Genomic DNA, 24000 nt, shown 5'->3' with positions numbered 1-24000 from the left:
TGTTTGCGACGACGATTACGTATTTGCATAGATCCCCTTTGCGTTAATGAGTCTTCTCGAAGACTGCACCGACTGTTATGGAAATCAGCCCTAATGACCTGTGGACGAGTATTGGAGAGGCGTTTGCATTGATAATGCGTTTCATATCATCAATGTAATCAGTTACGCAAACAGAAAGCAGCATGAAGGGGGTGTTTTCACAGCTGTGACGAACAAAGTCGGCCATTTGAATTGCTCCTGAAAATTTGTGGAAAAAAAGAAAATGTGTTGCTTTCAAGGTTTCTTCTTAGCTTTAGAATATTTTCGTTGGCTTAGGACCTCTGCAAGGCGTGGCATTGAAATCAATATACCTAATTCCAATGACGAAGGCTGTGAAGAAACTCCTTACTCTCGTGCACAAAGAGTAACGACGTGAAGCATGAATCCGGCCTAAGAATTTCAAGTTTTTAGGCTTTTAGGGGACATCGGATTCTGTTGACTAATATTACCCGAAATAATTTCAAAATGAAGAACGCATTATGTATGGTTGATACTGTAGAAATTTATGTTGGTAGAAAATGTCCATATGATCTCATCAGACCACGAACGGTTAATGTGAGATTCTTGGTTATTAAGTTTTTATTGTTTTGATTTTCCTGTTTTCTTGTGAAATACATATTTCGTAATGAACTGTAATTGTGTACAAAACGTGAGGCAGGACTACACTAACTTAAGTATTGTATTCCCTCCCCCCCACCACGTCCTCTGTAAATCTCTTTTGGTATGTGCAATGCATTATACAGACGCCACGCTCTCATATGTGAAATACGGATAAGCCACCGTGTTTATACAAACACGTAAGAAATTTTTTTTTTTTTTGTGGTGCTGTTGTGCATGGTTCTTTGTCATGTAAAATGGCTCTCTCTCTCTCTCTCTCTCTCTCTCTCTCTCTCTCTCTCTCTCTCTCTCTCTCTCTCTCTCTCTCTCTCAAAACCAGCCAGTCAGTCGACATATAGCCTGATAATCTTCTTAACATCGACCAGCATTTTTCTCCACTTAAGTCTTTTGTATCTTTTTTTTTTTTTTTTTAGTTTGGCCGCATCTATGGCTTCTTTGTCTGTCAGTCTTTTATGATCTCTGCTCTTCGACGGCTTATAGTATTTGTTATATTTGGATCCTTTAACCATAAATGCGCACGTCCTGGCGTTGAGGCTAACGCTGGCATATGCAAGATTTTCTGTCAGTCGTAGGCGCATCTCTCTCGTCGGGCAAGTCACGTTTTACGGTCTTTAAAAATTGATGTCCCTCTTCGCCTAGTAAGACCTTGCAATATCCGGTAATTGCGTCGTGAAAGGAAATTGGCTTTGGAGACGAGAAATAGTTAATGAAATTATGCTCTTATCGCCCATTTCGGTCATCTCCTCTTAGGAATAAATATAACAGAATTTCCGCACCATAAGAGACTTTTTGAAAGTAATCTCTCTGCAAAAGATTCCATGGAAAGGAATTTATTCATTCGTTTCGGAGTCTCATTGAGGCTAAGTATCTATTTTGGATTCATACACATGCATACAGATATATATGTATATATATGTATGTATATGTATATATAATCGCGATTATTAATTCACAAATATCGATTAATATCGAATCCACTTTACCTTAGGAATAACTTACAAAGTGAATGATGATTGACGAGTGCTTTTGCCCAGGCTTTGGTGCTGGAACTTAATTATAATTCCCTTTTAGTGTCAATTATTCCTGAGGTATAGTGGAATCGGAATTAGACGATATTTGTAGCCTAATATTCGTGAATATAAAAAAGTCACTCGTGAATCAGTGGCGAAAATTCATATATATGAGTGTGTGTGTGTGTGTGTGTGTGTGTGTGTGTGTGTGTGTGTGTGTGTGGTAAACTAGTATCAGTAGTGGAAGAGTTAGTGTACGCGTGAAGGGTGTGTAAATGTGTAATCTTGTGACATATCAGTATTTACTCTATTGTTTCACACCCCTCCAACCTCCCTCCCTCTATCTGTGTGTGTGTGTGTGTGTGTGTGTGTGTGTCAGCTAATCCTTACAGATAGTGTGCGTGCGTGCGTGCTCCCCATGGTTGGCGATGTATGTTTTTTTCGCCGGATGGCCATGCATTTTTAACGTCTGTATTCCTTGGAGTCCTGCCTTCCACCACGTAGTTTTAGAGACTGCACTTGATCTCCAGTAATGTTTCGTGGGTCATATCTCCCGGGGATGTGTGTTTTACGACCATGGAGTCCGTTTGTTGCATCTCTTATGTGATGGAAGGACGGAACTGCGGTGTATATATATATATATAACGTGTATTTGTGGTTTCCTCCGAAAATTTTTGTATTCTCAGAGATATTCTTTCACGGTAATTGCGTTGAACTTGTACGTGTCTTATACGGAGAGTTCGTGTCCACTCTTACCAGACGTCTATGCGATGCATTGAGAAAACAGACAAAGAAGGCCATGGCTATCTATACCCTAGACTCTTCATAGTTTATTCTCTTAACATTCGCTGGTGTAGCAGGCACTAAATATGCCTGGTCTTAATAACTCTGGAAGCAATTTAGGTGCAGATTTTTCAAAGGCTCTGAATATCGGCCCAAAAACTTTTTCTGAATGAAACGTAGGTCATGATAAACCTGCAGCCGTAAAATAGGATTGCTTTATGATTCTGGAAACATCGAGGAACCAGAGAATTCCTATTCAGATCTAGGAAACGGTATGAAGGCCTGAATAGAGTGGTTGACTCGTGTTGGCAACTGACTCACCGTGCAATACTCAGTGCGCTTACATATTTATATAATTTTATGTTTCGTATGTCTGTGCTTGAGATTTTTGTATGTCTCTTCAATCGTTTTATATGTAAATGTGCCTTTATTCGTGTTTCTATTTAGACACCTGGGTACTTTTATGAAGTCTTACGTTTGGAAAAAAATGAGGAAAAGTTAATGAAACTGGATTGAAATGATGAAACTCTTTCCAAAGGAAAGTGGAATGGATGTTGCAGATAGGTGACAGTTAAAATGAGTGGAAGCAAACTCGGAGAAAGTTCCAATTTTTGAGGCAGAGAAAAAAAATAATTCTGTTTGGTTTGTGCTGTTTCGTTTCCTCGAGTTCATGTCTCATGCGAGAGGGTAATTCCTGCGTCACTTCCTCTTTGGATATTTTTGTTTGTAAATATTTGTTGAGGAATGTTTGGCTGCGAGATTTTCATTTGTAGGATTTTGTTCGGAGCTGCCTGAAGTTTGAGAGTTTCAAGTGTGCTTCGTTTTATGTGGAGATTGTGGGGCTCGTGTTTGTTGTCGTGCAAGTTTCTTTTTACGATTTTGGGGGTCAATTTTTTTTTTTATCTTTTATGAGTGTTTCTCTTTGTTGGGATTTGTCCTTAGCCGTTATTTCATTGGTTTAGGTTGCATATCCGGTCCGTATTTTTTAAAAATATGAGTGTGAAGGTGCTTTCATTAACAATTTGTGTAAATTCGTTCCTCTGATGAGGTTTTCTTCTGTTGTTTGAGTTCGTAAGAGTGTAAATTAGTCTTTGTTTGGGAGTCTGCTGGTTTGGATTTGTCCAGTGTGGAATCCTTCATTTGGAGGATTTCGGCCATGTTTGTTTGCACAAGGTGGCTTATCAGTGCACCTACTTTCAGACACTTCGCTCGAAGGTTATTGGTTATTGGGTGCGGTTCTGTGTACATTAGGTTTTGGGTGCTGGCCTTGGCAGGGTATTTGGAGTAGTTATGAGCAGAAGTTGCTTCATTTTTAGGGTTTAGTTTATCTCCATTTTGAAGAACTGGTGCTTGATCTGGGCATTGCACTCTCTCAAGTTCGTCCTCTTCAGTTTTCTTTATTTAAAGAATTTTTCTTATTTTGTCATTTGCAGAGGTAGAAGTTTGTCTTTTTCCACTGTTGTTTAGGAGTAAGTGTATCTAGGCTTGTTCCATATGAATAGGGATCATCCTCTGAATGATGATAACACTCTTCTTTCTGCATCTCCTACTGTGTAATTTCTTTCAAATGAACACCATATTCTTTGGAAGCTTGAATTTCAAATAATGGCCTTGTAGGCTTCTTCCATATTAATAGGGTTCATCTACTGAATAATGGTAATTCTGTCAAAAGAAGCTTTTTTTTTTTTTTGTCAGAGTGTATTTTCTTGTGTTTACACCTAGGAATTCTTGTTGAGAAATTGTTTCCTAATATAAAGGAATATAAATATAAATTCCTTTATATAAGGATGTAGAAATAGACCCTCAGGTTAGACTTCCTGTTTAAGAAGGCAGATTTGGGTTTTGCTTGATGAGAGTTTTTTATCTGCTTCAGATATTTGAGGCCCTCATTTTGTGGGTGAGGAGAAAGATTGTTTTCATTTAAAGGCGTTCTTGGTGTGAACATGATTGATTGAATTTTTTTTAATGCAATTCCCTTGAGTAATTTTCATCTGTTTTGTTGAGATGTCCCAGTTTTTTAAGGGTAATACTTAAATCATTTTCTCCTTGGCATTCTTGATTTTTTTTTTTCAATTATACCAATATTCCATCTACATGTTTGTATACTGTATATAGTATATGAGTGCACTCTTATCATAAAAACATCTGTAATATAAGAATGTCAGTACGATGGTCGTCGGGTAATGTATTTGGGTTGGGTAATGATGGTGGGGTGGTTAGTTACACTGAAGAAAATTAAATATGGGTATACATTGTTTTATATATATATATATATATATATATATATATATATATATATATATATATATATGTGTATATATATATATATATATATATATATATATATATATATATATATGTATATATATATATATATATATATATATATATATATATATATATATATATATATATTATATATATATATATATATATATATATATATATATATATATATATATATATATATATATATATATATATATATATATATATATATATATATACACACACATATATATATATATATATATATATATATATATATATATATATATATAGTCTGCATGTGTTTGTGTGTGTACCTATATACATACATACTTTGTGTTTTTAAAGACTAAGTTCTTGTTATGCCTTCAAGACCTTAATTTCATAACCAATCAATAATAGAAAAGTATTGGGTTGGTATAAATGTTTCCAAGTTATGGGACAGACTTTGACTTCATGTGCAAACTTGAGTTTTTTTTTAAGATATCCATATTGACCTTTTTTTATATATATTACTGTTACATTGAGAGAGTAATTCATCTTAAATGACCCATGTCTTAGTAGTAATACTTTGCTTGTACATAGTGGGTTTCTCTCAGTGATAATCATCTAGATAAGCATTGCTAAAAAGGAATTTCACATGGTACAGTACTTTCATGTTTTTTATGATGCAGAGGTGTTTACTGCCAATGTTGTGTGGATGGTTTGTTATCTTATTTCCTTGGAAGGTGTGTATGTGTGATTTGTTTATATGTTATCGAGAGCTTATGGGTGAGTTTTGACCCTAATGGTTTTATTACGTCACATTTACGAATTTCCTGTGGGTTAATATATGATTTTGATTCGGGTATTTCTGCCCTTGGTTGGTGGCATGTTTAATCTGTACCCATGGTCAAGGTCCAGAGAACTCTCTGCACTTTCAATCTTGGTTCTGTATATTTGTTTTAACCTTGGAAGTAGATTGTTTATTAGGTAGAACTATATAGTAGCTCCGTGCCGGCGACTGCCTTCTAACTTAACTTTTTCTACAGTTTTTTGGTTGCTAATTATGAATTTACCTTTACTTTTTGGCGCTCGAGTGTAATTAACCTGTAATTAACCCTTGAAGTCCATCCAACAAGGGGTTTCCATACGCGATCTTCACAAGACAGAGCACGGGTACGTCTGTTTCGAACGGTTCATATCCCGTCCGGCAGGTGCAAGAACTTGTTAATGTATGGGTAACCCCCTGCCCCCGGGCCAGTACTAAACATGGCGAAGGGACATTCCGTTTGGCCGACAACAAACAGATGCACCGCCAGTATCAGAACCCCGAAAAGTGTAGAAAAACCAGTTGAAAAGGTAAAAACAGGTGCAGAGCTAATATATAGAATTACCGTTTATTACAGTTTTGAATTATGTTTTCCAAATACTTCAAAGGGGTTTTTCCGTTTCTTGGCCAGTAATTTTTTGCCTCTATTAAGATTGATCTCATTCCCAACTGGGATTTTTGGGTGGTAACATTTGTACATCAGTAGCCCCAAGGCAGTTCCCAATGCTGATCAGCATCTGGTACATATTAAAATGCTAAGTGAAGTTGAAATTGCCTGAATTTAACTTTTATATATAGAATTTGCTGGGACTCCCTTGTCACTTCTTCCAAACAAAGCTCGTACGAGGTTGGTCAACATTCCAGGGACTTGAAAGATTTTATAATTATGTTCCTTAAGTGAAATATTTTATTTCTTTGGAAGGAGAAAAGTGTATGAAAATTTTACATCAGCTTTAATTTTAGTCCAAAGGGCAAAAAAAATATGTTAGAGAATTCTAATTGATTTGTGTTGCAGCCACTTGCTGTTAGGTGGTTATAGAAATCATAATAGTTATGAGCCATGTTACGTTTATTGTTGTTATTCCAGCCTCAGGTTTTTTTTAGTACTATCCTGTTGGCCAATATTGTAAACTTTTTCTACATTTTCCCTGATATTCATATCATACAAGTAGAATCTCACATTAATAAACTCCCAGGGGCTTTGGTGTACAGTATCTAATTACAAGACTTCTCTGGCCCTGACAAGATTATGTTCTCTTTATCACTGAAACCAATGATAATTTTCATAATTTCATTTGCAAAACAAGAGCCTGCACTTGCATAAAACACACACAGTACATATGTAACACTAATCTTACTTTCTGAGACACTCACTGTGGACTGTGATTTTCCGATATGGACGTAAAGCATTTGGTATTTTACCAGAGTAACAGTGAGTGTATGTTTATTGTGCTTGCCAGTCTTGAGAGAGAAACCAGATAAAGGGTAATAGTTCTGTTATTAAAATTCATAGGCAACGCAAGGTAACTTTCTTAAAACTAGTATGATGCTAACTCAAGGTACAAGGTATTGTAGAAGTGGATAATGGATGCACATATTTATTTGCACAGTTGTCACAGATGATACATGAGATATACAGTAGTCACCTTGTTTTAAACTTGTACAGAGATATTCAGAGAAAAATTAATATTTACAGCCCAGTAATGAAACATGGACGAGATATTTAGCTATCAAAAATGATGATTCTAATTCAAACCAGTCACAAAGATGCAATCAAAACCAAGGATGATGCTCGCTGCTAGGCGATGGTTACTCAGCAGAAAGCAGACAAAGACTATTTATGGTGGCTTAGGTCAGTAAGGATCAGTCACGCATGTGGCTGTTTAACCTTCACCTTGTGCACAGCACGAAATAACCCTAACATCCCCTCACTCACTGCGCTAATTGGCATCAACTCTCAGCTTGTCTCACTAATGCACTGCAAAATGGCACCCATTCATGGCCAGATGAACCAGGCTAGTATTTAATAGGCCCTTGTCATGCCATACACAAATTCAGTTAATAGCAGACAGCGACTATTTTGTTATTGAAATGTAATAGCAAGCTGTTAGTGGGAGATTCTGTTGTAAGATCCTTGCCACAATTTGGCTCATATATTTTTCATTGAAATAGATTTGCTGAAATGAATTCACTTCATTAATGATTGCATGTTAATGCAAGCATAGTTGGAAGAGGGTTGTTTTCTTGTGAAGGTAATGCCACAGATAGTATTGCAGTCAGTCAAAGGTGATAAAGAAAATTTACATTGTTATGGGCAAGATAATTCAGCATTACCTTTGAGTTTGACTCCTTTATTTGATTCTTTGGTGGTGCCTTATAAATGGCATTAGCCGTTGGGATGTGCTGATGCTCGCTTGACTATCCTGATAATCTTATGAGATTCAAGCGGTAGTGAATACAGTATATAAGACAAGTGTCTGTTTCCCTTGAGGTGTAGATGGATGAGATGAAGAGAAGGAGTTGAGATCTCGCATTCACTGCCACAATCACACTTTAACTACCCAATCATGGATGAACCCTTTGTGCAGAAAACTTCCATAATATTAGCTGTCTGGGACATCTGCTCAGAGCATACATCAGCAGTGCATCAAGCCCTGTACAGTACTGTACACACAATACACCATTCACCTCTTTTTGTATATGCACTCTTTCACTGCCTGGATATTAAGACCTTCTTTCCAACATCTCTTTTATTCAGTACTTAATTGGTCTTCCTCTTTTCCTCCCTCCTCACACACCCACAACTTTTAAACTTTTTAGTTTTTTAAAAGAAAACTATTGAGACGGCTTTGTCTGTCCATCTGCACTTTTTCTGTCTGCTCTCAGATCTTAAAAACTACTGAGGCTAGAGGGCTGCAAATGATATGTTGATCATCCACCCTCCAATCATCAAACATACCAAATTGCAGCCCTCTAGCCTCAGTAGTTTTATTCTCTCTAAGGTTAAAGTTAGTCATAATCGTACTTCTGGCACCATAATCGTACTTCTGGCACCACTTAGGTACCAACAACATGGGCCGCCACAGAACTGTGGCTGAGTTTCATGGGCTGTGACTAAGAGTTTTATGGGCCATGGCTCAGGCCACCACCAGACCATGGATAAGTTTCATACAGCATTATACACTGTACAGAAAACTCAATTGCACCGAAGAAACTTCGGTACATTTTTTACTTGTTTCATCTAATGTCCATTCTCGTCAGATGAGCAAATCATCTCTAACACTGGTCCATTTTACTGTGACACATCTCCACAAGTTTCATCATTTCTACCTTTTATCTTTTATTTGTATTCAGTGTCCACACTTCACTTCCATAAAGGAGAATTGGCTTAGCACTCTTATACTTTTATGCCCAACTGCTTTCATTCTTCCACGAGCACATAAAACATTGATTCCTCCATTTTCATCATTTCCATTTATCCTTGTAACCTTACTCTTGTTCATATTTATTCTCATCTTATTCTTCTTACAAATTTTTGCGTTTGCAAACACTTTCAAACTCTTCCACTAGTTTTTGCAGTTTCTCTCCACTATCTCCAACCGTTACTGTATCATCTGCAAACCACAATATCCCACACTCCAATCCAGACTCATTATGTTATACCATACTTGCATGTCTGTCAAATTTCCTTTCTCTTTCTCTGAATTTTTGGATGCCTCCACCCTTACAGAGCTTTAACAGTCATGGAGACACACCCTTGTGTCGGACCCATTTTTGCACCAAACTAGTAGTTCTCTCAAATATATATTCAAGCAAACACTTTTCTTCCATCTTTGAGCCATTTCATTGCTCTCAAGAACTTATCATCCATAGCATACATCCTGAACACCTGCCATATTGTCCTGCTGTCAATTCTATTTTTGGCTCTCTCAGGATCATGTATGCCACTTTGAGATACACATTTCATGTATCTTGGTAAAACACAAAGAAATTTTGTTGTACCACATACTTGAACCAGTTACAGAAGGTACATAATTTCTTCTCATCTGCTGAGACACATTTGAGAATAAGATCTCCCCAACAATAAATTTAGTGTAAATAAAGAATTGTGTATGTTGTAAAGGTATGCATAGTTGAAACTTTTAGAAAGTTCTAATATACTGTACCAGCTTCTGCTGAGTATCAAGTCACTGCAACACAAAGAATCATTGTTAATTCTATATTAAATTATTTTAACATTTAATCGAAATATGAGATATTTGGGATATTTGTTTGTATGTGCTTTTAATCAGAACTGAACAACTGTATAGTTGTATAACTGAGGAAGCTGCTGGATTGAATTTGTTGTTGTTTCTGTTGTGTATTTCTTGTATAGTGTTTGCTTGAGTTAATTCCCCTTTCCTTAGGTGGTAGTGTAAATTTGTTTTAAAGGTGAAGAGGGCTGTTGTAAAAGTTTAAATAACAGAATGTTCAAACTGTAGTTCCTGGTATTTCAAGAACCCAGTGATCTACCATGCTGATTTGGTTTCTGCAGTATGTTGAAGATTTTGAGCGTATAGAGAATACGGTGCGTTTTTTCAAATATGTGTAGCTCTTTTGTTTGTTTGTGTGTATGTGTGTGTGCGTTTGTGTGGGGCAGGTTTAATTGAAGAAGTTATCGGAAAGTAATGCAAAATGCAAGAGCATTTTGATGTTGAACATTTTTAACTGATCTGGAGCATAATTTAGATTTTCAGTGAGATATGTGACTGTATTGTTCAATCTGACATTGGGAGTAAATGATAAGTTACTTTTTTTTTTTTGCTGTACTCTAACCCATGATTTGAAAAGATGAATAATCATTTTATGTATGAAAAGAAAATATTAACCTGTTCTGATTGCTTATTTATTTTTATTTTGGTATATGATACATACACAATACACCAGCTCCAGTTTATTAATTTTTAATATTCTTATAATGACCAAACATTCTTATAGGCAAGTACCTGTTACATAATATTTATATAATTTTTTTCTCCTTCTTGTGAGAACAGAACCAAAATTAAATGCTGTGACTGCTAACATGCTTAAGAAAGTAACCATTGTGACTTATTGAGTGTAGAGAAAGTAATGTTTGCCACATAAGATGGTGGTGATTGAGATGGCCGGGGCCGAGGACACCATCTACCTGTGCAACTTTCGGGTTTCTGTGGATGGTGATTGGCTCTGTCTGAAAGAGCTGGCCGAGGGTGGTAACACCGTAGGGACCACCAAGGTGGAGAGGTCGGCTTCTACATCGCCAGGGTCACCCCCACCCTCAGGTGCCTACATACAGGTCCCTTCTGGCTCTTCTCTGCACACTGTACCCCTCTCTGAGCCGCTGATGTTGACCAAAACAGACTCCGCTTTTGATGGCTCTCATTCTTCAGAGAGCCCCCCTACTGCCCCCCCTGACCTAGCCAACGAAGGTGGAGCCATGGGAGGGCCCTTAAGCGTGCTTCCAGGCCTCCCACCGGGGCTCTTCGCGCCCTATGTGCCGCTCACCTGTGGTCCGTCCGCACGCTTTCTTCTTTATGTTGCAATGACTGTACTGTTGGACACCTGATTTTTAAAATTTTTCTTTTGTTTGAACTTTGCTATACTGAATTTGAAGTTATGTTAATAATTTATAGCATAATTTTTAAACATAAACAGAGACCAGAGTATCAAAATATCATTGCTTTCAGAATTAGAATAACCTCCTTTGCATGTACATTTTAAAGCACGAGAAGATTTTTCACTCAATCTATCATCTCTTGAAGGTTTAACACTGCAATAAGCAAGGTTTTCCATTGTGATTTTATTAATAATATTATACAATATTGCACATATTGTCATTTGATGAATCTGTTGTTTATGACTAACTCTTTGACCAAGGGGGTGTTTATTCATCAACATTTAACATGATAAACTGAAAACAAGTTAGGATTTTCTTAACATAGATGAAGAAGAAAATCTTTACAGACTTGTGCTTGAGAGACTCTGTTTGGCATAGCTGTTTGATAATTCATACTTAAATAAAGTCCATTCACACTTCAAGGCACTGATAATAGGTGCATTAGGGAAGGAATGGTATTTTCAAGATTATGTAGGGATTTTACATGGATAATATAGTTAGTACATGTTTTTTGTGTAGCTTATTAATGGTGTGGACAAAACTAATACTAAATGCCAGATATAGGTATTAGCCAACATTACTTCAGTTTTGGTCGCTGATGAATGTGGATAGTAAGTAGGTGACAAGAATATTTATATGGAGCATACAGGTCTGGAGCAACAACTTTTGTAGAATTAGAAATGGGAGTGGTCTTTTGGTGGAAGGGGTCAAACTATTGTTGTTTTAGTGCCTGTTAGTTCCTGCCTGGTTAAAACCGTGCGAGTGGATCTACTGAAACACTTGTGTGAGATCTACTGAAACACTTGTGTGAGGGTAGGTATTACAGTTAACTTGTTCATTAAATCATATTTCTGGTGTCTTCCCAACAGGTTTATATTCTCAGTTAATTTTTAAAAGCAGCTTGGCTATGCTTTAGCTTTGCCATCCATTAAACCCCAAAAATTATCTGGCTTAGGTATGTTGATGATTTATTCATGTTTTAGGATGATAGCTGGGTAGATTTCATTGCATTTATTATACTGTAGATTGAATATGCTAGTGCCAACTATAATTCAAAATTGCCCTTCCTAGACATTTTGAGATAAAATGCATATCATCATATATTCCTAAAAAAGAAAATAAAACTCTCTTATATTGAAGAGATGAAAAAAAATACTGTGGAGCACCTCAAATCCAAAGGTCATTAATTTTTCTCTATCTTAAACTAGTTTTAGTTCACCTTATTAATGAATATTTAAGGAAAAAACAAGCTGTTGTCAGTGTTAATAAAAGATCATGCAATAACTGGGAATTTTTGTACATAAGGCATACCGGAGTAAGGCCAAGTTATTTTTCACAAGTAATTACCTGTACAGAGGGAAGATTCTGGAATCCACCATCAACAATTTAACAGAGAAAATGGACCTGTTGAAAAGGCCCTGGAAATTTTAAGAAACATTTTCATTGCTTTATTTCACCAGATCCATCCACCAGACTCAGCTCAGGTGGGAGTTAATGGGAACTTAAACAAGCGATTAACCCCTCTCGTCATGCGACCACTACCATTTCCAACCTACCGAAGTTGTTATTCCACACTTACAAAAATCTGTTACTAGCCACAGTCCATTTTCACCAGTGATCAGGACTGAAATGCTGTGACTCAAAATACTGGTATATTATTTTTGTGTTCATTTTATGGGACTTTATTTTCATAAAAGAAATATTTTAATATTTAATGGCCAGATTTTAAGTTTATAGGGATTCTTTGACATGACACTACAATATTAAGGTATTTTTATATAACAGTTCAAGGCTTACCTGCATATTTAATAAAAAAATTTTATTGGTTAGAAATTTTTTTTTTTTTTTTGCCATTTTATTAGGTAGTAATGCTTATTGAAATAGGTAAACATTCTCATATGGTGGCTAGTTTTACCTGGTAGGATGTAACATATCTGAAAACTAGGGTATTAGTCACCAGATTTAAGTCTTGGAATAAGTGACATGTTTTCTCTTTGAGCTGTGGGTGTGAACTAATTGACCTAGCTGGACCATCATTCTATTTGTTGATCATAGTGAATGCAAGTCTTGGTTTCCATCTGTCATACCCCTTGTATATTCATACAAAATACAAAACATTGCCTTATCAAAGCCTGTTACAGTACTTTGGTATCCCAAGGTCAGACTGACTACATTTGCCAAGAAGATCTTGCACTTGGAGAGCAAAGGATGCCCTTCAAGTGAAGGTATGCCCATCATACCCTCTTCACCCATTTCTGTGACAAGTCTTTGGTCAGTGGATGTGCATGATTTTGTGTTGCTGTCTTTTTTTGTTTAGTTTTTCAGTATTCTTTTCTAAAATACTACCAACAAACCAGTCCCTCTGTAGCTCAGTGCTTTTATCATCACTACAATCTAGGATTTTACTTTGCTTCAAGTTCAGACAGCCATATGTGAATAGCTAACTTTAGTTGTAAAAGTAGGCCTACCATAGTATACAGTAAAACGGTATTTTAATTTTTACATATGGAACCCCCTTTTTCGTTGGAGCTATCAATACCAAAGACCCTTCAGTGAAGGTAAGAGGAGTATTGTATTTACCTTGACCAAATAATTTTGTTCGGCCTTATATGGTTTTGTTTATGGGCAAAGCATCATTATGTCTTAGCATATAAAATGCTCAGGCCTGAGGATTTGACTGTCTCAGATTTATGACCCTACTTAAGTATGGTCCTCATAAATCAAGTGTTAAGTGCATTAGCATATGTTTTAATTATGTAAAGAATTGGGGCAACTATTTACAAGCCCTTCAAGAGGTAATAAGTTTTGAATGATGTAAAGGAAAACCACCTCTACTCTGAATCAGAGCCAGTGAAAAGGTTCATGTTGATTGCTCATTCCATTTGCACCCTATCACAAAACCTCTGTAAGGTAATACCCTTTAAAAAAACTCCAAGGATTCTGTTATCATCACAGGACTTGAGACTCTTCTTGATAGATTCCTGGACATCTCTACCTCATACTTTTAGCTGTATTGTGTGCAGTAAACCACTGAGGGTTCACCTTTTCTATTGGGTCTGACTGACTTCGTGAAATTTTTCTCCTTTCTTCTCCCTGGGATCCTTGTCCTTGCTGCTATGCAGCTACTTTCACTGATTGTTCATGTTACCTGCATTAAATTGTGTTTCAGGTAGTTGAGGTATCCTTTTTATAGCCTCTTCTCTTCTCTATTTTTTCATGTTTTTGCATTTCTTGTATGTTGATGCCCTCTCGTCCAGACCCATCTTAAAAATATAAGCAACACTAGCATTTTCTTGGTGCACTTAAAAATTATGATGCCTTATATGGGCTCCTGCAGTCACTATTTTCTGGTAACAAGTGTACCCATGTGAATCTCAGAATCTGTCTTGATTCTTCTACAGCTGAGGTATCCTTTTTAGAGTCTCTTCTCTTCTCTATGTTTTTCATGTTTTTGCATTTCTTTTATGTTGATGCCCTCTCATCCAGGCCCATCTTAAAAAAATAAGCAGTACTGCCATTTTCTTGGTGCATTATTAAAAATTATGATGCCTTATATGGACTCCTGCAGTCACTATTTTCTGGTAACAAGTGTACCCACGTGAATCTCCGAAACTGTCGTGATTCTTCTACAGCCAACATAGGATTACTAGATTTGTTTATCTTGCATTACAATTACTATATTCATCAGCACTGACCCAACAAGGGTCTAACTCCCATCCTTCTGGAGGTTTGGGAACAATCTACCTTGCTAAGGATGGTGCCCATTTGTATAGTCTTTCTTTTAAAAAGAATTAGTTGACCTTAATTGGAAGATCAGAAAGCATCAGACAGTGGCCAGAACTTAAGTGGGAACAAATCAAGTGTATCTTTCCACAAAAAAGAAAAACAGTACTGTACTGTAATCTTTTAACTTTGAACTTCTTTGATCCCATACATTCCAGGTAGTATTTTTTAAAGTTAAGGTGTAAAACTGGTGTATTAGTTTCTTTCTCATAGGACTTGTCAACTACATAAGTGGCTCTTAAAACTTATTGCAATGATGATAGTGATTCCTTCAAAGATGGGTTAACCCTAAGGAAGCATGTTTAGTTGCAGTATGGTGATCCAGACATTGCGATAGATCCCTAATTGAGTCTGCATTCATCATAAATTTTGTGCCTGTAGGAAAACGTTTACAGTATTATGTAAGACTTGTACGCCTCCATTTAGGAGAGGCATTTGCATTTACACAGGAATGATAAATTCAAGAGAGTTGTGTATGTAAAATTCCAAGATTCATGGTTAGTGTGCTGAGAAGTTTGTACCACAAATAAAGAGGCAGTTTTGGTGTTCTGAGGTTAGAAAATAGATGATTTGGGTATGTGATTGGAAGTGGAAGCTAATGAAGCGGCGGGGCACCAAACAGTGGAGAAAGATTCAGGCTAAAAATATACAGGAGTGGACAGAACTCTTGTGTAAGCCTGTACAGTAGAAGGAAAATCTGTCACAATTGTTAATGACAAAAAAAAAAACTTAAATCCTTACAGAGAATGAAGGTCCACTGGTTAATCCAAAGTTTTAAACTCCTGTCATGTTCAAAGTCATTCTTGATATAATTGTATCTGGAAGCATCAGCTTGAATTATTTGTGTGGAAAAGTGTAGCTGCCTGTGAAAGCTCAGCCTATAACAGGTCCTTTCAAAGGCCCAAAATCTTTGTTTTGGAAGTTTTCCATAATCTGTGCTAAATCTGAGTGAACATTGGAGAAGTGTTCCAGAAGCAACACAGAAGTGCTTTTGTCGTATCCTTTCCTTGTATGGAATTTGGGAGGTTAAGCCCATCATCAAACTTTTCCTTGTTTTTTTTATTCTTTTTATATATGTTTGTTCTTCTTGACCGTTAAAGGTCTTCCTTGGTGAATAGCTCCTTTCTGATAAACTGTATCAGTAATAAAGTTCATATTGTATGTTTTGCATTTGTTTACAACCATTCCAGCTACATGGACTGTGTTGTAATTTATGGAATATTTTTCTTTTGAATTTAACTTGTCAAGTAAAATAATTGGAACCCTGAATTCTGTGTAACTGTCTCATTAGCATTGTTTCATTTAGCTTCATGTCATTGAGTTCCATTTTGTAAGCTTATGGCAGGACTAAGAGAATGATGGTGAAGGAAAGTAAAATATCTCAGGCTCATAGAGAAACTGTTTGCATTCCATTAAAAGTTACCTGATTAGTCCCGGCTAACCTGAAACTCCAGGCTGATGGGTAATACCATCAGTTAAGGTTTTTGGTATGGTCTGTCAAGTGAAACATGAATTTTCATACTGAGACCGACTACCACTTAGTATAAAAAAAACTCGTTGTTTTGTGGGACTGAATATTCCAATTTTGCTTTAGTAGAGTATGAAACAGTTTTCTTTAGATTTTTAGAATAGTGTTACTGGTATTTGTTAGGAATTGATTCTCTTCCATTGAAATAAAAAATTAAATATTTTTATTTCGGGTTCTTTATTCTTCCTTTCTAGTACAGTAGTTAGAGATAGAATGTGTTACGTATTATACATTAACCTTGACCTGTGGTTTTTGTTATTTCTCTTTGGTATTTCATAATTTGGGAGCAATATGTTAGCAGTTTTTTTTTTAAACATATCTATGCATGGTGTCCAGCAGTTGTAGTCATAATCCATTAGAGTATTATTAGTGTTGTTATTAAAGTAGCACACAGATTTTTAATGAAAAAGATACCTACTTGTGATAAAAGTGCCAATAGTTTTTTGAGAGTCATAAGTTTTAGTTCCAGTCACTGATATGTTAAGTTTATTACTAAAGAAAACTGCCAGGGTAGTCAGCATATACAGTAAATAGTATTTTCCTAAAAGAATGGGATGTGTGTATTTTCTACAAAATTCAGCAAAAAAGATTGAGAAAATGGTCTAAAATCACTTGATTCTGGTTATTATTTAAGAGAGTGCTGAATTGTACAAAGAATACCATGTCTGAATCATGTAAATGCTATATTAATATCATGACATTGTTGTATTGAGAGCATAAAATTTACAGGCAGTCCCTGGTTTATGACGGGTTCCGCTCCAACACTGTGTCTTAAGCTGAAAATTGTCGTAACCCAAAATATTGTTGAAAATCATAAGAAAACCTTAGTTTTAATTATTTGGGTGTCTTGTAAACAATGTAAACTGCATTTTTACTGAGTTTTTTTTTATAAAAAAATCTCCAGATTTTGACCTTCTTGCCGTATATTTCTTCCGTCAGATTGGCGTCATCAGCTTCGTAAACCCGGAACGTGTTGTAATCCGGGAGATAATTTTTTATGAATATATTTGAAGAGAATTGTAAGCTCAGAACATCGTAAGTCAAGTCCGTCATAACCTAGGGACTGCCTGTATTTGTAAAAGACAGGATGTTGTGGTTTTGTTCAGAATAATGGTGATAAGGAGGTTTTATTTTCCAAGATTTGAACTTATGATAGCTTCTCAAAGCAGTACTGTATACTGTAAAGTATAGTTCTTGAAGGAAAGTAAATTTTCACAGGCAGTAAATTTTCACACGCTTAAAGTACAGTATATTTTCATTTTGTCCTGTTTTTATTTTTTCTTGAAATATTTTTGGCAAATAAAATTTTTCTCTGATAATATGTACTGTTATGGGTCCATGCTATAAAATTCAAATTGCTAAGGCTAGTTCTATTAAGATACAGTACCTGTATGATTTTGAGCTGATTAGCATTATGTTATTTGAAGCACAAGGTTAGTTGAGAGTTTTGTCATACTTGATTCTTGGCTTGTTTTCCCTTAAATCTCCTGGTTTAGGCTGTAATTGGTTTTGGAATTGCTAGGTTCTTTTAAGAATGTGGATGCTCCATGTTTTGATTTCATATGGTAAATTTCAGTTCAGTTACCTGGCTTTGGACCACTAAACATTTTTACAGTCGAAACTACCTCTTCTTTTTATGTCTGTTATGCTGTCATGTTGACCTTCTTATCTTACTGGAAAGCCTTTAGAATCAGACAAGTTAGTTTACCATTTTCATGCACTATATGTCATTTTCAACTCTTAAAACTAATCTAATGGTTACAGCATTCTTATGAGTCATGTACTTAGCAAATCTAATTGTTTGGCAATGTGATTATTAGTTTGGATTCAAGTATTACAGATACACCAGGTCTTGATTTCTAGGATAACTCTTGAGAGTTTATATGCCCAAGCTACAAGCCAGTTATGCTTGTGTTTTTCAGCTTTAAGAGGGCCATACATCAGCCTGCAAATATGACTTCATAGTCTCTTGATTACCTCTTGTTCCCAGTTTTTTGCAGAATTTTTTCTTTAAAGTATTTCCTGACTTTAAAAACTTTATGTGGAGGCTTCCCATCTGACTCCACACATTTGTCATTTTGTATGTGAAGGATTTCCTTATGATTATACATACTGGATTCTTCTTAGAAATCATGGGATTGAGGCTCTCCTTCCTGATAGTTTAGTCTCCCTACAACCACTGATGATACCTTTCCTGTAGTTACATGAAATTTTGGTCTACTTTATCTATCTTTGGGAGAAACAACCACATGTAAGGTATGGCTATAACATTTGTAAAATATCTGATGTACTGAACACACATAAAAATATGAAAATTAGTAATACATTTACTGAGATTGTATGTTGATTGTGGAAATTTAAATAATTGAAATTGATATTGTAGCACAGAATGTAGTCAGCCTTCGGATATGAAGTGGAAGCAATTAGATTCAGATACATATTTAAACAAAGATTTTCTCAGCATATAGTTCAGGATTACTTTCTTGGGATTACATAATTCACCTGGTGATTAGCCTGACTTGTGTCTTACAGAGGAGTGAACAGAAGAAAGTAGGCTAGAGACTGCTGGTTCCTATTAGAGGCTGACTGATACTTTCTGCCAGACTACCATTGTCTGGGATTCAGCATCAGTTTTGGTAGTGCTTGGTCAGTGATCCTGTTTAGTAGAATCAACGTGGAAGCACAAAGGGGCAGGATTTTTATTATAGCTTTTTAAGATAACTATTAGTATGTACAGTAAAGCAAGAAAATATTAAGCATGATTGTCAGGCAGATAGGTACAGTCAGGTGTAAAGGGAAAGGATATGAGGGAGAAAGAATCTTGTGGGGATTACCAGTTCCCATGTCATTATACATTGTTTTGGTTTTGGAAAGGAGTAGCAGATGAAGTGGATTACCATTATCAACTCTACCCTGGAGAGAATGGATGGCAGTTTTAGGTCTTCGCATAAAGTTTCTATGGCAGTGATCTTGATATTGTGAAAAAGAGACTTACACATGTTGGGTATCTTAAACTTTTGTTGTTGTGAACTTCAGTGTTGATCTAGGCTGTACCTTGCCATGCTACATAATTCAAGGATGGGTAACTTCTGGAAATTACTGTACAGTAGAATTTGCCCTGCTGAAGATGACAAGTGGTTTTATTTTCTTTTAGGAAACTGGACCTGGAACCAAGGCGAGCCACTTCCAATTGTAATCAAAGAGATCAGAAATAGTCCTCCTCTTTGGGAGACTGTTAGGACTTGCTTAGAAAGGGCTGCCCAATCGAGGCTTAGGACATGTCTTTGGTCCCATGTGACAATTCTAATGGGAACTCTTTTGTCCTAATACTGAATAACTTTGTGGTATCCTCAATTAATTGATCTGAAGGCAATATCCAAGGGCTGGAGTGGAGCTGCTTTATGGAAACTGAAAACTCTCTTGTTGAAGAAGTCTGAAGGAAAGAAAACTTTTATGTCATATTTGGGTAAAATGTGATAAATACATCAAGAAATTAGGTGCCATGCAAAGTCGTTGTTCCTTTTAAGCTAAATCCAAGCAAAGGGTACTGATTTTCACACCTGTGACTTCTTAACAGCAATTTTTGCTTTCTGTATTTTAGGAAATATAAACAGGAAGGCTTGCTCGAACAGTATCATGTAATATCCAGTTAGCAGTGCTTTCCCTTTTCCTTTGTTAACCATTTCTGTATCTCCATTCTTTGTGTTGTATCTCTTTTATTTGATGAGGCTTCATATATTCTAGTAAGCTCATTGATGAAGGGCTGTCCTGTTGCTTATATTAAGTGTTTTGTTATTCTGGATGGTCCTGGGGCTTTGTCATTTTTCCTCTTCTGAAAGGCCCTTTTAAGCTCTTCAGTTATGATGCTCCTTCAAATTTTGACTGATTTTTCCCCTTAAGAGAGTTTGCAGTACTACTATAAAGTGCCATGCATCATTTCCATAGCTTTTTGGAAATACATGTATTGTGTATGTTTACATTTGTTGATTTAAATTTATATTTTTCATTCACTTCTCTTCTTAAAATATATATTTCCAATTTCTTTGTAAGCATGCCTTGTAAGTTAATGGCCTTTTAGGATCGTCTCATGCGAATGTTGTTTGTTTTGGAAAATACAGTAATAATAATGATAATATATTATACTGTATGTGGAAAAATAATTATATAGCATGCAAGAGGTAGCTCAAGCTGTGGGCCTAATGAACAAAATGATTAGTCACACAAAGGAGGAGTACAGTCATGAATAGTACATTGATACACAGCTCCAGAGTGCTTGTTAGTCACATATCTCAAGGTTGATGACTCATGCTCTAGTGAGTCTAGTCCATGATACAAGATGTTGAGAAACTGGATCTCTATCATTGGATCCAAGTTTAATTGTTCTCAACACACAGGCTGACTGATTAAGTATCAAAATTAACTGATTTACTAAAATTTATATGTGAATAGTTTGGACCCTTTAAGTATACACTACGTATGTCAGTTTTGGACTTTTTTTTTTCACATGAGATAACTGCATTTTAGGTTCTCGGAGTGGTTCTTCGATATATAAAGAAATTGGTTTCTCCATATGATTTGAAATCTGAATCATATTGTGAATTTATGGTGTTAATGAAAATTATGTGTTCCTTATGAAATACACATATCCCATTTATATTGGATTTGATGATGTCTTTTAACTGGGATTGTTGCTTAAATGATAATAAATGTTAGTTTTTTGCAGTGCTGTGGGTGTCTTATAATTTTTAACTAGAGTCATGAATTAGACCTAAGTTTTCAAATAAAGGGGTTATTGGAAAAATGTGGTGGGTACAGTATTGCTGCACAAACTTCTGGGTCATTGAATTATCATGATTATATTTTTGACAGGGAATAGGTTCATGGGTCTATTTATTTGGGCACTACTTTTATTATTCTTTTTTTTCCTCGATATGCTCAAAATCTGTATGGGCTAAGATTCACAGATCACTCTTTTGAACCTTATGGGCTGCACTAACTTGCATTAATTTGTAGATTTTTAACATATAATTGCATATGGGAATAAAATATTTTGTTACAGGTATGGATGCCGACCACTTTAAGACTTATAACACTCCTAATGGAAAAGTATTTCAGGGATTTGGTTCCTAGATCATTGACATTGCATGATTGCATGGCTGGTATTTATGCTGTGAAGCATCACATTGATTGACTCACCAGCTTTTTATAATTAATTTGCTGCAGTCCATGCTTTGGTGTTGCCAAAATCTTGACATAAGTGTTTCTTAGACCCTTGATGCAAATGTTTTTATCTCTACTGTATTGCTTCTCTAATGACTCCCACTGTTATCGGCACATTGGATAGTTGATATCACTATAAATATAAAGGTGGTAAACATAAACATATTTATGTACAGTTTAAAAGGTATCTTTTTACACTGGAAATGGAAACAGTATTCTTATACAGTATATTATACACAGTAGACTTGAATTTGTCTACAAACTTCATAGCTGTTATCTTTTTAAACATATAATTAGTAGTTGAATATTGTTTCCATACTTAGAATTATGGTAAATAAATTATTGGAAATTTAAACAATACTTTGTTATTTTACAAGGTAACTGATAGTTTAAGTTAAGACTACAGATATATAAGTACAATAAATAACTGACATTTCAGGATATGTAAAGGTCTGAATACAGTAATATACTTTGTGTCAAAACTGATTATTTAGAAGACTAAGTATACATATGAAAAGTTAATTAGTTTTCTTGATAGTGTGATTTTCTTTTACTTATCTCGTGTTATCCAAGCTCACTTTTTACTTATGAAAAAGCCATCTAATGTAAGTACTAATACAATTGCTATACAGAGTCCATGTATTCCTACACACATATATAAACATTATGTTAAGGTCTTAAATTGCTAACTTTGTCCAATGTTGAACCATTCATGCTGAAAACTGCAATTGTTTAAACAACTTTGGAGTACTATTTGGAGTATCTCTCACTCACCTTAGTTTAATTTCTCCCTTTTGGTTTTCTTATGCAGTGTCCCTGCATTGGCTATTGGAGAGGCTTTTTTCCAGTTTTGAAATGTCCTTTTATTTGTTCTTATAAATGTCATTCATTTATAATTTTTTTTTAATACTCTGAATGATAAATTATTACAACTGTTAATGTATTTTCATTCTAACAAAAACTGAAGAGTCTGAGGTACCGTTTTTTCTTGGTTTTCTTGATGTTGGATTTGTTATTGACCTGGTGCCTTGGATGTAATTTCCCTGTCTTCCTTGCTAGCTGCAGTGTGATTGACAGTGGTAAGAATGAACATAGTGTATCAAAAGAATGAAAAAGATCTACCACAGGAGATCATATACAGTTTGTGGTTTAGGCCCTTGGAAAGAAGTGGATGACTGATTGCTGTGAGTAGCTAGATGCCAGTGGCATATACATTTTGAAAGTTCATCAAATATTCAAAGCCATTTGATGAAAGACAAATTTTATGACACTGAACAGCAGACTTGAGCAACTTTGGACCAGTTTCAAAGGAGTAGATGACTCTATCAGAAGGATATGTGACAGAATGGAAGCTAGGTGGATGACTGTGTAAGCAGTGATGTGCCAATATATGGAAGAATGGGCTTGAAACAATTGACAAGCAGTGGTTTACATAAACTGATTGGCTAACAATTACTGGTCTAGTGAATAGGATTATGTAGGGTGACCTTTTTAACTGCACTGTTGTTCTAGAAATACTGACTTGGCTTAAAAGCTTGAATGAAAAGTTTTCTGTTAGGTAATCCAACTTAATATACTGATTATATCACAGTCTTAATGCTTGTATTTGTACACTAATTATTATTTATTGCAAGCCAAGCTGCAATGCATGTTGGAAAAGGGAAATGTTGCAAGCCCAAGGGCCTCAATAAGAAAAACAGCCTAATAAAGAAAAGATTTTGTGAAATAAAGAATAAACTTTGATAGAGAAATAACAAAGAAGACAGTTAAGATGAATAGCAGAAAACATATAAATAACAAAGTAAAATGAATAAGACAGATAACAGTAAACAATGAAGTGAGACTTGTAAGTCTGTTAAACAAATTTGCAACAAATTTGAACCTCTGAAGTTCCAAGGGTTCAGTTACAGGATTAGGAAGATCATTCTACAAACTGATTAAGATAGAAATATAATTCTTGCAAACTTTGTGGTATTGAACCTCACAGGAGAAAAGGCAAGACTCTTAAAATTAACAGCATATATAATCTGTGAAGATCAAAATACGCTGGATGATTGCAATGAAAAAAATATCTGTACCACATGCACAAAGTGTTTATTGAACTATGACGCTAGGGATGTATGCAATATTAGGAATAAGCAATTTAATATAATGCCAAGTTTTTGTCAGTCAGATTAAGATCTGAGTCAGTTGCTTAAGACCAAATAGAAACATTATTCAAAATATGGATCAGTCAAAGAATTAAAATAATTTCTTAGGACAGCTAAGTCTTCAAAACTCAACAGACTTTCTCAGTATGACATTA

The 24000-nt window shown here is 35.5% G+C and overlaps 1 protein-coding gene across 7 annotated transcripts in view; it reads left to right on the top strand.

Annotated features, from left to right (window-relative positions):
• Positions 1-24000, top strand: part of LOC136835256 (RUN and FYVE domain-containing protein 2-like) — a 126638-nt gene that overhangs the window by 27452 nt on the left and 75186 nt on the right. For 6 of the 7 annotated variants that reach the window (XM_067098590.1, XM_067098571.1, XM_067098546.1 and 3 more), the window contains exon 2: positions 10563-11057. In XM_067098590.1, coding sequence (XP_066954691.1) covers positions 10655-11057 — 403 coding nt within the window. In that variant the 5' untranslated portion in view covers positions 10563-10654. Of the gene's footprint in view, positions 1-574; positions 595-10562; positions 11058-24000 lie in introns of those variants that run through there. The other variant, XM_067098552.1, reaches the window with a different exon arrangement.

Source organism: Macrobrachium rosenbergii, chromosome 4, assembly GCF_040412425.1.
Source record: "Macrobrachium rosenbergii isolate ZJJX-2024 chromosome 4, ASM4041242v1, whole genome shotgun sequence".
In the NCBI taxonomy this organism is placed as follows: Eukaryota; Metazoa; Arthropoda; class Malacostraca; order Decapoda; family Palaemonidae; genus Macrobrachium; species Macrobrachium rosenbergii.
The sequence above is the reverse complement of the archived record's forward strand: the minus strand, read 5'-3'. Positions and strand labels throughout refer to the sequence as shown.